At 39.4% G+C, this 15020-nt stretch overlaps 1 protein-coding gene across 4 annotated transcripts; it reads left to right on the top strand.

Moving 5' to 3' along the window:
- The first annotated feature begins 261 nt into the window (after positions 1-261).
- On the top strand, positions 262-11623 carry LOC103704541 (uncharacterized). Of its 4 annotated transcripts, none has more exons than XM_088708075.2 (4): positions 262-669; positions 796-1174; positions 10472-10730; positions 11020-11623. In XM_088708075.2, the coding sequence occupies exons 2-4, from the start codon at positions 869-871 to the stop codon at positions 11403-11405; spliced, it is 951 nt and encodes a 316-aa protein (XP_088564201.2). In that variant the 5' UTR covers positions 262-669; positions 796-868; the 3' UTR covers positions 11406-11623. The 4 variants fall into 4 exon arrangements, with proteins under 4 accessions (XP_088564201.2, XP_038986399.3, XP_008786122.3 ...); XM_039130471.3 differs by having other exon boundaries at positions 262-700; XM_008787900.6 differs by having other exon boundaries at positions 262-1174; positions 11023-11623.
- The last annotated feature ends 3397 nt before the right edge of the window (positions 11624-15020 follow it).

The following is a 15020-nucleotide window of genomic DNA, read 5'->3' as shown; positions in this document are numbered from 1 at the left end:
AGAAAAAGGGGCAGGGCGGTTCGGGTTGTTTCTTTCGCGCGCAAGAACGATTGACCTTCTTTGGCGACGTCAACCATTGGATATCTCTTTGCACAGCTATCAAAGCATTCCGAATTCCTCGTTCATCCGTCTGCACAGCTCTGAACGCGACTGTTGCGCGATCCAACGGTGGATTCGCGCGAAGGAAGCTGAATCCTTTTTTCTCGCAAAAGATTCAACCCAGTCCGCGGAGAAGTACCTCTTGTCGTTAATATATAAAAAAATGAAACCGTCGCAGACGTGGCCATCAGCGACGTTATCTAGTACCCTAATCTCTCTCATCTTTCCTCTCGCTTTCACGGCCTCCGGCCTCCCCTTCGTGTGTCTCTCTTGCCTCTTCCGAGGACACCCTTATCTCCCGAAACCCTAAATCGATCTCGTAGGGCTGGCCTCCTCGGTTCAGAAACCCTAATCTCGTATCCTCCCCTTAATCTCATATCCTCCCGCTGATCGTTTCCTCCCTGTCATCGGCGGCCTTCTGCGATCGATTTCTTAGCTTTCTCCTCTTGTTATTTTCTTCGAACTCTAATCCATTTGCTCAAAATCTTTCCGAGACCCGCAGTTTTGCTCTTGTATTCCCGTTGAGATTTTCGTTTTGAAGTGATTTCACCCTCTTCCGAAGTTTGTAAGGTGCAGAGAATCGAAGCGTGTCCGACCATTCGTGCGTTGATCTTGATTCACCGATACTTTTGATAGGAATAAATTTTGGTTTCGATTCCGAGAGCCTAATCTGCGAAAGCTTCGGTCTTTTCACAGATCGAGGGAGGTTCTTGGTTTGAAACCCTAGCCTGGATCTATTAGCTGTGGCTCACCTGGAGTCGTTGTAGAAATGGCTGGAGGGGGAAGCAGGAGGGACGATGGGCCCTTGAAGATTGGCAGCAACAACGTTTTCGCTGCGCTCGAGACCCTCAAAAAGAAGAAGAAGTCGGACAAGGACAAGAGCAAGGGGTCGTCCAAGAACCAGGCTAAAGAGCCGGAGCAGCAGGTATTTTGGGCGCCGGCTCCGCTGACCGGCAAGTCTTGGGCTGATGTGGATGACGATGACGACTACTATGCCACCACAGCCCCGCCCCAGTCTGTTTGGGGATCCTCCGAGACGCAGCAAAACAAGGAAAGTTCGGCCATAGTTGAGGCAGTGAGTACTCTTTCTTTGATTCTCTTGGGCAAAACCTTTTTTGATCACTTATTTTTCTTGATATGATTAATTGAAAACCGCTATTCATGAATTGGATTTGAGTTTTATCGAGATGGCCATTCTGTTTTTTTGTCTTCATTGGTTTCCTCCGGTTGAAATGTTTTTATTATTCGTATATGATTTGATTGTGATGCATCTACACTTTTTTTAACAAATATAATCCTCTTTCTTTGAATGATGAATTGTGGTAACAGTAATTTTGTGATCTCTTCCATGTTAAATATTAAAATATATCTTCTGTCGCGCACTTTTTTAACATTTTTAGACGAACTATTATTTTGCGAGGTGAAATGCTTCCTGCTTCAAAGTCCTTTGCTTTGTTCCCTGTTCCGATTACTATGTTAACTTGTTCCTTGTTTCTATTATATGTTCTTTGATTTGGTGGAAGTGATATCTCTTTTTTCTTGCTTTATGTTCATACTGTGCATCTGTCTCAATGAAAATGATGTGATCCTTTTCCTGTTAGCGGTCGATATTAGCTATTGATCAAATATTTTGATGTTGTTGCATAATGCCCTGGAACTCTCTCTCGCCCCGCACCCCCCCCCCCCCAAAACCAAATTTTTTGGCTTGATAATATTGTTTTTGAGTACCATGGACATTAGGAGTCAACAACGAGCATTTTGGATTTCTAAAAGTTTACAGATGGTCCTCTTTCTCTAGGAAGATGTACGTGTGGAAAAACCTGCTGATGAACTTGCTTGAGACGTACCGTGCATGAACAGAAACAATATTTGAAATGATCATTTTTTCAACTTATAATGATATTAATTTTTTGACAGTATTAAATGTTGATAAGAGGCCGGTGACATGACACATAGGCACATGATGTGCATGTTCAGTATAAAAAGAAGTAAAATAAAAGCATGGATGGAATAAAAGGGACTAAAAAAATCAACCTGAAGACTATATGTCTTCAGGTATATGATATAAAAGCAATATTTTTTAAATCTATTCCTTGCTGAAATATTTCTAATCAATATAACATGGTATTATTAGTAAATAAATTCAATTGGGAAGAGTGATTTCTATTGGGTACATGTCCAAAATCTACATCTTCCCTAACAATACTTGCTTGATCATGATAAGATGGGGACAAAGTGTCCGCTTCTTTCCCTTTCTTCTTATCCCTTATGAGATCGGTCCATGGAGGTATGGCTGTTTGACACGCGCCAACAACTTAAAGAGAGGAAATCCTATCCTTGATTGGGGAGAGAAAGACAGTCCTGTCCAGCATCAAGGGTGGGAAAGAGAATCCTAGATTCGGTGCACAGGGTTGTTCGAATCTTGTGGTGTGACTTGCGATGAACATGCAATAGGTATTTTTGGCATTATGTGGGTTAGCATCACAGGGGGGAGAGAGAAAATTGAACCTTTGTTGGATCGAGACCATGTCAGCTTGCAAATCTTTGTTTCCCAAACAACCGTTACATTTATGAGTACTGCTACCAGTCATCCATGTATTCACCGCTCAGTTCGCTAGCCCAGCATGGCAGTCGAGGATTGGTGTGATACACACTGCGTACCGCTCAGCCTATTGCTGACTGCCATATTGGATAGCTGAATTTGGCAGTGATATGGCAAGCGATCTCTAGCATTTTTCTATATTTATTATATTTTCCATGTGAACTTACTAATTTCTACCTAGGGCAAATTTGACTGACCGAATAACTCCAACTTTCTTTTCCAAATGTACTACAAATTAATGACATTTACACACGTACACTTGTGATCCATTTATCTACTTATCTTTTCTAGCTTTAAAGGTTTTGACCTCTCATTTATTGCACCGATAACAAAATGTTTCTGTATTTGCTACTAAATCGTTATTTTGCAACTTTTCCTCATGGTTTCTTAGAGGTAACTAGTGGCTATGACGAGGGCTATGATTTAAAAGATCAATAGCTCAATGAGAAGTAGTCTATTGTTTATTTGCAGATGTGTAAATGGGAAGTTCCGATTCTTGTGCAATGAAATTTGAAGGTCTGAATCTGTAGTTTTCAGGAATTCATCTGTGTTTCTATATCTTGAACAATGTTTATGTGAAGATAATATTACATATTTGCCGAACAATTTTATACTTGAACGAACATTCTCCTGTAAGAGATGTTTGATAATTTTTGTGATGATTGTCTATTTTTGATTTTTTCATTCTAGTCTTTATATTTAGTGTCACGCCCCGGATCCGGATCCGTGACACGGCCGTGCTATTGCCGACTATCGCCCACAGTAGCACGCAGCCTTATACAGGGGTAACAGGTAGCCAAAAGGATTCAAACTTATATATATATATATATTAAAAGTTTGCAGTACAACCTTCAGGTTTTAAACAAAAAATACAGAACTTCTATGCTATTCAAATGTACAAAAGTATATAAGCTTCTCCAAAAATACGAAGCTCTGTAACAAAATAAAAACATATCTGATGGCGATCACTGATGAGGATCTGAAAGAAAACGAAGCATAAACAGATGTGAGCTACACGGCTCAGTAAGTAATCCTGCATAATCCTACCGGATCAACCAGTAGACTAAACATATAAATCAGGGTTTGAGAAGCTGACATGCATATTCATCTAATAATCATCATGGCACAATAAGTATGTGATTTAAACAAAGCAATAGTGCAAATCACAAAAATTTTCATAAAGTATGCATATGAAACCGTGCCCCCGGCATGCCGTGGTCCATTCTCTCGGATGCTACTGCGAAGTCCATTCGGCCACTGGCGGGGCCAGCTAGTCATTCTCGGCCACTAGCAAGGCCAGCGAAGTTATTCTCGGCCACTAGCAAGGCCAGCTCAGTTGCATTCGATCAGTAGCATCTTTGAAATTTCCATAATATATGCATATGAAACCGTGCCCCCGGCATGCCGTGGTCCATTCTCTCGGATGCTACTGCGAAGTCCATTCGGCCACTGGCGGGGCCAGCTAGTCATTCTCGGCCACTAGCAAGGCCAGCGAAGTTATTCTCGGCCACTAGCAAGGCCAGCTCAGTTGCATTCGATCAGTAGCATCTTTGAGCCATTACAGTGCCTCTTGGCTAGCTAAGACTTTACAAACTTACATGCATGATTAAAATATCAGTATCATCATGTCGCATACATAGCCATAGCTTCTGGAATCATGCAAGTTACTTATGCATTGTAACATATCATGCAAGAAACATATACACTTAAAATAAATGCTTAGGAAACATTAATAACATAACATGATCCATAACAGGATTAGGACAGGTTACTTACATTCTTCACTAATCATGCATACAATTCAAATTGTATATAAAAAAACACTGGTTCATCTTATAAAACGTAATACAAGATCTACGATAGGATTAAGACAGATTACTTACAGCAAATTCGTTATCCAAAGTCTTGGTGGCAAATCGTTGATTCCTAAAAACCACATTATAGGAATCATATTATTCTCTATTTATTATAGAATTTGGTTCATCTTATCATGGACTTGCTTGGGTCCCAACCAAGGGTCTTAGCCCATTTTAATTTAGCCAATTTGAAGCCTTTGGTGTTCATTTAAAGCCACTTGGGTCCATATGGTTAATTGGGCTTTTTAATGACAGGGTTGGGCCTGATTTAAAACTAAGTCCAGCCTCTTTCAGCCAATTAGGCCCTCTGCCAATTTAATTAGCTTGGACTGGGCCTGATTTACAATTAATTGGGCCTGCTGGGATTACTATTGCATAAATGGGGGTTCAGGCCCAGCTCAATTGGGTTTAATTTAACCCATTTCATTCAATTGGGCCCGGTTCAGTTCCTATTGGGTTTGGATTTAGCCCAATCTACTTAATTCGGGTTCAATCAGGCTTGATTGGGTTCAGACTCAACACCAATTAGGCTTAATTGACCCGTTTAACTCGATTGGGCTGGAATCAATCCCTCATCGGACTTACCCAAATCGAATTAAAGGATTTAGGCCTAACGGGTGTCGGATCCGGACTCGGATCCGACCCGCTAGGCAGACCCGTTAAGGGCCTTTTCCAGGGGGTTCCAGAGGCTTCCGCCTCTTTCGCGCGCCCCTCTCCCTTCTTCGGCCTTCCTCCGGTCTCTTCGTCTCCCCCGCTTTCCGCCGAGGCCCTTCCCGGCCTCCTCCGCCTCCGGTCCCCTCCTGTTCCGGCCGAAGCCCCTTCTCGGCCGCCTTCCCTCCTTCGCAGTTGACCGGGGAGATGCTGCGCCCCCCGATCCATCGGCCGAAAGGGTTCTCCTCCCTCGGGCAACGACGGCGGGAGGCCGACCCCTTCTTCCCTTCTCCGAAGTGATGCCGGAGAAGAGGGGGAGGGCCGGGAGGCGAGGTCGGGGCCGGACCTCCTCCGGGGGTCTTCACCGGCTCCGACCACGGCTAGGTAAGGCCGTGGCCCGAGGTAAGTATTTTAATTTTTTTTTTTTTTGTCTTTCTTCTTCTTCTGTTTCCCTCTTCCCCCTTTTTCCTTTTTTTCTTGTGGGGGTCTCGCCACCACCTCTCGCCGGCGGAGAGGCGGGGGCGGAGGCTGGCGGCCTTGGGGGCCGCATTGGTCGCCGGCATGGCCAGAACCGGCGGCCCCCCCTGGCTGCCCCTCTGCCCTAGGGCGGCAGCGGCCGGGGACTGTCACCCCGTAGGCCGAGTCCGGTTGGGCTCGGCCCGGGTGGCAGCCGGGCCTGGGCTTGGGTTTCCTTGGTCCGGCCCGCGGCCCGTGGGTCCAGCCCGCGGCCCGTGGGTCCGGCCTAGGGTTTTGTTGTTTTCTTCTTCTTGCCCGATCTTCCTCCTTGTGCCGGTGTGCTCCCCTCTGTTCCATGAATGGAACAGAGAGGAGAACACCCCCACCGAGGGGGTTCCTCCCCTCTTCTCTCGCTTTAGTCTACTGGCAGTGTGCTTACCTTGACTTGGCTGAGTGGAGTCGGGCAGTGACACTTTCTCGGCAAGTTCCCTCCTTCCTCCCTTGGGCTGCGGGGCACCTTCCACCTCCAGCTCCAGGATCTAGCTCTCTGGTTCAGAATATCAGAGGGTTAGAGGCTTAGGAGGGTATATCCAAGATTAGGGTTAGCAGGGCTTAGGTCTATAAAAACTAAGCTTGTGATTTGACCCCAAGGAGAGGTGGCATCCTCTCCTTGCTCAGGGCTTCGGGAGCCACCACCTGCCCCTCCCTTCAGGCCAGCTCAGGGTTCAGCTGCCGAGGAGGAGGAGGAGGTGGCGGGCTCTGGTTGTGCATGCTTGTGGGGGTCTCTTCTTAAGCCATCTGGTGGTCCTGTCTTTTCAGCCATCGGGGAAGATGGCATTCCTATTCTTTCTGGGCCTGCTAACCCTTCACCCTGGCCCAATACCCTCAAACTGGGCCCTACAGTATTGGGCCCGATCTGTATTGGGCTCGGACATTACATTTAGCATACAACTCTGCGCTTATTTGTTCAATGCAGTGTCTAACAAATGATCTAAAATGGCTTAATTTTGTCAATATTGGCTCAAATGTATTTTACTGGTTGATCTCCGATGATAGATGCTCTCACAAGCTTAATGTTACTCTTCATTATTTTTATTGCTTTTCCCCATTTTTATAGAGCATTAGATATGTGGAAGCCTACGTAGTTTGGGTTATGGTTGTTAGCTGGTAAACTTATGTTTCTTTATGAATTTTTTGACCACTAAAGCACTAAGATATGTTTAATTTGATGCATGACAGGAGCATCCTTTATTAAGTTTTGTTGCAGCTCTTCAAATTTAATTATGTAATGTTTTACGCATGGTTGCATACGGAAGCATGTTCCATGTTGGTAGAAAGGTCGCATGTATGAGGATCATTTATTTCGCTTCCTTTTGCAACTTGTACACATGAGGTTACTCAAATTTCTTATTACTGTCTCATTTCCTTGTAAAATCTTTCAAAGTCCTTGATAAAGTTGGAATTGAGTCACAGATACAGAACTTAATGTTTAGGCCCTATTTAGTTCATGAATAAATGTGAATAAACCTGAATAAAATCTAGGTTTGTTCAGACAACAGACAACATTTTGGCCTCTTGAAGAGGGCCTCCAAATGTGAGGGGTACTTTTGGGATGTCAGAAAAAACTATTTACCTTTTCGTACTTGCTCAGGTACAGTTGGGTTAAATCTATTTGGGAGAAGGGGTTGAATACTTTTACTTGGTTAGTGAGGAATAAGCCCTTTTTGACATTAAGTTATTCAAGAATCCTTACTAAAATTATTTGAGAAACAACATGGCCCTTAGGGTTTGGTTGAATGTGAATTATGGCTGATAATGTGAGCAATGGGTAATCAAGATAAAGGTTCTGTTAGAAGGGAAGGAAAATTTTATTTTGGAAAAGAACCTATTATTAAATAAACAAATAGTTGGATAACATGGTTGGTTAATGATGTTTGGTATCAACAGTTATATTTACTTGGATGAGCTTGGCTCAAGAATATTTTTTTGGTGATGGTGATCATTTGGAATCCTCAACTTCTTTTTTGTTGGGGGGGGGGGGATGCGGAGCTGAAATTTTGGACAATCAGTTGGTTCACAATGTTTGGCCTAACCAAAGAAGATTTATTTTCCTTTGTAGTTAGCTTGCTTTGAGGTGGTGACGGAGAATGCTGTTGACTACAATGAAGAATGCAAGTTGCAATGTGATGGTGACACAGGAGATCGGCGATGGTGGGTGGGGCATTGGAAGTTAAATGTGAAAATATGTGTTGGTTAAATCTTGTAGGAGTGGTGAAAGGGAGGTAATCAAATAGGAAAGAAGGGGGCAGGTGGAGGACAAGGATATTCAAAACCTTGTAAGGGTTCTTGAATACCAGAAATTTGGCGAGCAAGGGAATATTCTAAGGCACGGCCTTAATTTTTATTATTTAATGTTCTCACATGAACCTTTTTCTTCACTTTTCTTGATAAACAAATAACCCATCGTACCCCTTTAAGAATCTGCAGTTTTTTATGTCAAGGATGTATTTACGTGTGTAATAAATCGTTCTACCTTATATGGCTCGGCTCTTTCAAAACCCTGTGTTACCCAAAAAAGGAAAGGTTCATTAAAAGTGTGATTAAGCTGTTGGATTCAAATCTAAGAACATTCAAATCACATTCAGATAATATTCTGGATGGTCTGATATATTGGGTAAATTGGACGAGACTCTTTTTTTTTTCAGACCAATCTGATCTGGCATCATTTTGAGTTGGTGTTTCTGTATATTAGATATCGTAATAATGTTTTTTGTTTGTGATTTATACTTAAATTCTAAATTATTTACTACACATGTTGATTGTTGTGTCACAATCGAGTAAAATGGAAGGGAAAAATGGTCATTGTACTTGAGAGAAAATGAGCTATACCTTTAGTTACTTTCATATTTATTGAAATTGTGGCTTCATGCTGATGTTGATGTATGAATTGAGTTGAAGTAAAGGTAAGCCAATTGTAATCCCAGCCAATTTGTTCTCAAGGCATTGAATTGTCAATCAAGTTTATGCTACAATCTATGATGACAGACCATATAGAAGCAATCAAATCATACTGAGGAATTAATACAGCATATCTGGCATGTATCATGTGGTTGTACAATGTGCAGCATCATTAATATTTGTAGGAAGGTAGGAAATTAAAATTTATTCATGAAAACATTCATATGTTATCTGCCCAATTGTGAAGGAACATTATGTTACTAATTTTTAAACCACAGATTGTTTCAACTGCATTTTTTTATAAAATTCTTAGATTAGATTTTCTCACATTGAATTATGTAGTCTTTAGTTATTCATGAAGATGTTAAAACTATAATGTGTCAATGTGATGATTTGTTTGCTTATTTTGTGAAATGTCCAGACATCTTAAAATTAAACCTCGTTTCGAGATATCATTCAAGTAAGTTTAGCCACCAGATATAGAGTACAGGTTTCATTGTAAGAGCTGAACAAGTAATGAGAAAGTCAAATGACATCCAAGCCTATGGTGGTGTAAATAAAAGAACTTTGCCGTCTCTTGATGTACCTTCAGAGGTGCTTGGTGTGATGAAGGAAAAAGGTGCATTCAGTAACTGTGATAAAAGTTTCATGATGGTATCTTGAGGCTGGAAACATTCAGTGGGTAAGAAAAAGGTTTTTCTTTCAAGGAAAGTAAATCTAAGAACTTTTTGGTGTATCATACAAAATCAGAATGGAGAGGCTATGAAGATAGTGGATGAACTAGATATATGGAGCGTATGATGATATTTGCAATACAATATCTGCAAAAAAGATTTATTCAGACTTTTAGCTAGGATGAGCTTGATGAGCAGGAATTTAGATTACATTAGATAAATGTAAGGTGACTTATTGAGGTTGGTAGAATATTTCTGAGACAAGGGATAGACTGAGGGGGAAATTAAGATATCTACCAATGAAATAAATAGAGTCAAGGAGAGATCTGTCAGTAATTATGTCAGTAATTTGTCAAGCCATTATTTGATTTTTGTTATTTTACCCAAATAATTGATGTAAAATGTTAAACGAAGGTTTCTGGATGCTTTTAACTGTTTGTGAAAAATCTTGACCAAGTATGTATGGTGCTTCTGTTGAGTGATGATAAATGAGAAATGAAATGCATTTGATTCAATGTTGATTTCATGCATATGGGGGCTGATTAAAGAATGTAATACTGGAAAGAATATGCCATGACCTATTTTAAATGGCCTTTTCAAGGAATTGCTTTTACACCCTTTTTACCTATTTATCATTTGCTGGAATCTGAGTGGACTTTTTGGTGTATATTATCATTAGATTATCTATTGTTGGTCAACAAGACTAGGTGGAGTTTTAAGTTAGATCTCTTAAGGAATTTATAGAAAATAAAGATGTAAAAATTAGTAGAATTGAAATAAGTACATGCATGGATATGTTTATGGAATTCCATAAAGGTTTAAGCTTTATTCAGTTTTCAGAATTCAGAAATGTTGAGTTGAATGAGAAGTTTGAAGTTACTGTTTCTCCAGATTGTCGATTGTTATTGAAAGTAAGCTTTGCTGTACCGGCATAGTGTACCGGTGTTGAACCGGGAGTGCAGTCTCATACTGTACCGACATTCGGTATGCCTTGCCATCTCGTATCATACTGCGTACTGACACTCTAATAGGATTCGATACCGAGACAGGGAAATCTTGATTGAAAGTATTTTATAAGAATTACCAATTCTGTTCTTAATAATCATAATCATAGATGCTTTGTTTATGCTATTCGAACTATTGCAGCATTCTTACATGGTTCCTACATGCTTCAGGAAACTGACAGTGAAGATGATGGTCTCGATGAGGTTGATGATGATGCTGAGGAAGAACCTGAACATGAAGCTGAGGTTCCTGCTGTCCCTGAACTGGTCATGAAGAAACCTCCCCTTGCTGCTGTTGCAAGTAGAGAGACAGAAAGGCAACTGTCAAAGAAAGAGCTGAAGAAAAAGGAAATGGAGGAACTGGAGTCTGTTTTGGCTGAGCTGGGTATTTCTAGCGGAGACAACAATGTTGGGCAAGATGAAATAAATGGTAACAATGTTATATTTGACATAATTACATTCAGATTCTTAGAAATGTCATGCATGCACAGAAGTATCGGTGCATCTTTTGCATAATCTTTTAATATTCTCGTATGTTGACCGCACTGATTTATCACATCATCACATTCTTTAGCATGTGTTATCAGATATGATCTTGTCATTATTCCTTATCTGATATATGATGCCGAATGACTCTGGTATTGCCCTCTTACTCTGTTATATGATGTAGAGCAGTTAGCAGTCTTAAAATTTAGCATTTTGATTTGTCCATTTCACAGCAGGCAAGAAACAAGAGGAGCAAAATGTGGATGGCGAAAAAAGGGAGAATGCACCTGCTCCTTCAGAGAGCAAAAGTTCAAAGAAGAAAAAGGCAAAGAAAGACAAATCCCCGAAGGAAGCTAAAGAGCCACAGGAGCAACCTAATGGCTTGGACACTAATAAAAGCCTGGATGAAGCTGCTGATGAACCTGAAGAAGATGTTACTTCTGCTATTGATGTGAAGGAGCGGATAAAGAAGGTGGCTTCATTGAAGAAGAAGAAATCGGGCAAAGAGATGGATGCTGCTGCAAAAGCTGCTGCAATTGAGGCTGCTGCCAGGAGTGCTAAGCTTGCTGCTGCAAAGAAGAAAGAGAAGAACCACTACAATCAACAGCCAGTGCGGTAAAGCATCTTTCGGATGATGAGTTCCATATCTCTTGTTCGTTTGTTAAATTCCAAAATAAACATCAGGCTGTCTTATAGAAAGACATTGGGAGATCTTTCAGGTTCACTTTGAAAAGTCTAGTAGCTTTGCCAGTCTATGCCTGTGACAATGTTTGCAGTAATCTGTTTATCTGAATCTTATGGACGATTACTATTTTACTGCGGACGGTTACTGTAAAATTTGTACATCTGTTCACTTGCATTCATTTTCTACTTTTCTCCCATTGATGGTATCAGCTGCCTTTATTGCTTGAGGGGGTTCCGGTGACCGCGAGTTTGCGTTGTTTGCGATTTTCTCTTTTCAGTGCTGCTTTATCCACCATTGCTGATTTATCTGATATTTGCGGAGGGATTCGGTAGTTCTGCATGTCATGGTATATGATGGGTACCCAGTCTGGATTGCAGTGATCGGCTGGATGGGGTCTATGCCGTTGGCTAGCTTCGGTGTGGCGCGCTGGTCGCTGTTCGGCTTATCCTTTCGTAAGTAATTTGTTCTGCCAAAACGATGATGTTGGGGATGCCTGCAAGTGCTCATGTACGCGTAGCGAGGATAGCAGCTTCTGCTGGACGCTTTACAACCCCTCTGGATTATTTTAATGGCGACTCATACACAACGAATGTGGGTGCAGCAAAATATCGACCGGTTCACTACAATTGCAACCATTGGTTGCACAGTGTAGTGTATATACTAAGGGGGCTCTCCATTGCAGGGCTTTTGTTTGTCAATCAGTCTTCGGTCTGTTTAGAATTGGCCTTTAGAGTTTTTAGAAATAATTTTTTTAAAAAATAGAACTTTTATTGAAAGCTACTTTCGTTTGATAATTATATTTTTAAAATATCATATATTTGATAACCAAAATAAAAAAGTGCTTTTGATTCGATAAGATAATAATAAAAAATATTGCATAATATTGCATAGAAAATTATAATACAATATAATATTATATAATATCATATATTAAAATATTATTATTTTGTATAATATAGTATAAGATAATATTGAATACTATAGCATAATAATATAACATAATATGATATAGTAATGTATTATTAATAGTACAATATTACTACGATATAATATAATAATAATATTATTATAACATTATATAATATAATAATATTGTAATATAATATAGCAATATAATATAATATAATAGATTAGAATCTAATCTAATAATAGATTATATTATATTGTAGTATAATAATATTATATTGTTCTTAAATATTATACAATAATATTTAATAATGATATAATATCATTATAATATATTGTATAGTAGAATATAATATAATGTAATATATTATCTATTATATTATTAATTGTATATTTATACCCCCCGGCCTTTCGTCTAGTTAAAGAACCTCCTATTCCCCCCCCCGGGTAACGTTCCATAGCCTAAGGAAGGGGTGGGGGTTCGGGGGAGGGGAAACCTTCCCTTCCCCACTCACCAATTCAAGAAAATAAGTTTCACTCCACTACCCAGAGAAAAAAAAAGAAGAAGTTCGCAGATGCATTGGCAACACTGGCCTCCATGACAAACATTCCGGAGGAAGTGAAAGTCCCCTACATAGTCTTTAGAGTAATTTCTCACTAAGAAGGATTGCAATATAAAAAAGAAAATTCCAGATTGAAGATCTCTTGACCCATATACGATCCAGTTCTACATCTTAGCGCTGAACTAATGAATAGAGATTGAGCTTCACTTCGCGAGTCGGGAATGGCATCATTTATTAAAAATTGCAGCGGTTGGCCACTCTATCAATTAGACGTTCAAAATATGCCTTCCACCATGGTGATCTTTTATTATCATAATAAAATTATTGTTACTATAATAATAATAATATAAATTATGATTTGTAACGGGATCAAGGTAACTCCACCATATTGAACTACGGTGTCGGACTTCATTGGGATGGCAGCGTGAGCAGACAGTGAGGGAGATACTATGGACCATACTCACTAATCTCTTTTCCTTTATCAGCAATTTTTTTTGCAAAAAAGACTGCTTCTGCTAAATGAAATGTCATCCTCCAAAAACGGATTTCTTGAGGCGATGATCTTGTGCTGGACCCCTTCTCTCGGCGAATATTTGTTACACTGGTGCTAGGAAGATGGCACGACTTTGTTCGTGTGGATCCAAGGCCTTCCTAGTCACATATGGTATGATGGCCTGAAGTCCACGACCTCAAATCGATGAGTTCTACGCATGCCTCCTACAGCAACCTCGAGTTTGATATAGCCGATGCTCTTCTGCGTCATATAAGAATATATTATATTATAATTATGAATTACTATATTAATATAATATATTATACTATTATAATGTAATAATATAATATATTATTAATTTAATATCATATTATATTATGATATTTATAGTACAATAATATATTATGATATGATATGATATGATATGATATAAGATGTAATCATGAGATTTGTTGATGGGCATTTTGATTATCAGAAATTTTTTTATTAAAACCGAAACAACTTTTCGATATTAGTCAGAAAACACTTTTGGGGAGAAGCTCCAAAATATAGCTTTTTCCAAGTAGACCTATTCAACTTTCTGGTAAAACTAAAATAATTTTCTAATTTTTTTAACCAATATCATTATATTATCTAAAAGAATTTTTGGAGGGCCTGAAAGCTCCAAAAGCTTTGTCAAATGATGCCTTTGCCAATCTGTCCAAGTTCTTAGATAAATCATGATTTTTCTTATCAAGTTGGTTATCTTGGTGTATTGGTTAGGCAACAACTTTCCAAAACCACCAATCTTAATTTTATTTGCATCATTTGTGTTTGCATACTCTTTTACGAGGGAGAGACAGGCTCGGCCCACCTTTTTGAGGAAGAAAGTCTAGTTTATAGGAGATTTTGAATCGTTACAAATCATATGGAAAACGGATCCCGCAGTTTCAGTGTTGACTGCATAGCAATTATAATATTTATGATTGGATTTAAGCCCATATGGATTCTTAATTTGATGGAAATATCGGAATTTAGAAGAGAGAAGCATAAGAGGAGCTGTGTGGTTGTGTGTTTGGTCCAGTATCAAGTGTATAGTAAGATATACAAGATCAAAAAATTCAAATAATTTTTAAATCTTAAATACTTATATAAGATCAAGATAATTAAATAATACCTTTTGGTAAGTGCCAAGGAATGGTACTTAAGCATATTGGCAGTAAGTCATGCATTATATTTAATGGCTAAAATGTAGAAATATTTATAATCAGCATCGACCAATAAAGCTTGAAGTTTTCTAGCTATAAAGTTTTTTTTTTTTTTTTAAATGACTGGATAGGAGGCCTACATTTTGTAGAATGAGTTTGAATCGTTGAATATTGCCCAATCTATGAATTGAGCATCATCTAGTTATATGCGTATAAAGCACCAGATATCTAATGCTATGAAACTCCAAGCATATTTCATGTTCTTGCTCGGTTTCATTCTTGGTACCACTTCGCATGTTTTACACCTGGAAAATATGCACTGGAGCCATTAATAAACGAGTAAAGCCAGCATGCGAAGTGTGCAAACCAACTATGGGAAGTATGTCTTGAAAAATAACAT

This window comes from Phoenix dactylifera, chromosome 12 (genome assembly GCF_051530095.1).
Source record: "Phoenix dactylifera cultivar Ajwa chromosome 12, Ajwa_hap1_PhDact_Kaust_v1.1, whole genome shotgun sequence".
NCBI classification, from domain to species: Eukaryota; Viridiplantae; Streptophyta; class Magnoliopsida; order Arecales; family Arecaceae; genus Phoenix; species Phoenix dactylifera.
The sequence above is the reverse complement of the archived record's forward strand: the minus strand, read 5'-3'. Positions and strand labels throughout refer to the sequence as shown.

Excerpts from the sequence above, each read along its gene's own strand:
- LOC103704541 (XM_088708075.2), top strand. The coding sequence starts at position 869 with ATGGCTGGAGGGGGAAGCAGGAGGGACGATGGGCCCTTGAAGATTGGC. Across the intron at positions 1,175-10,471 it reads GTTCGGCCATAGTTGAGGCA|GAAACTGACAGTGAAGATGA; the intron begins GTGAGTACTCTT and ends TACATGCTTCAG. Across the intron at positions 10,731-11,019 it reads TGGGCAAGATGAAATAAATG|CAGGCAAGAAACAAGAGGAG; the intron begins GTAACAATGTTA and ends TCCATTTCACAG.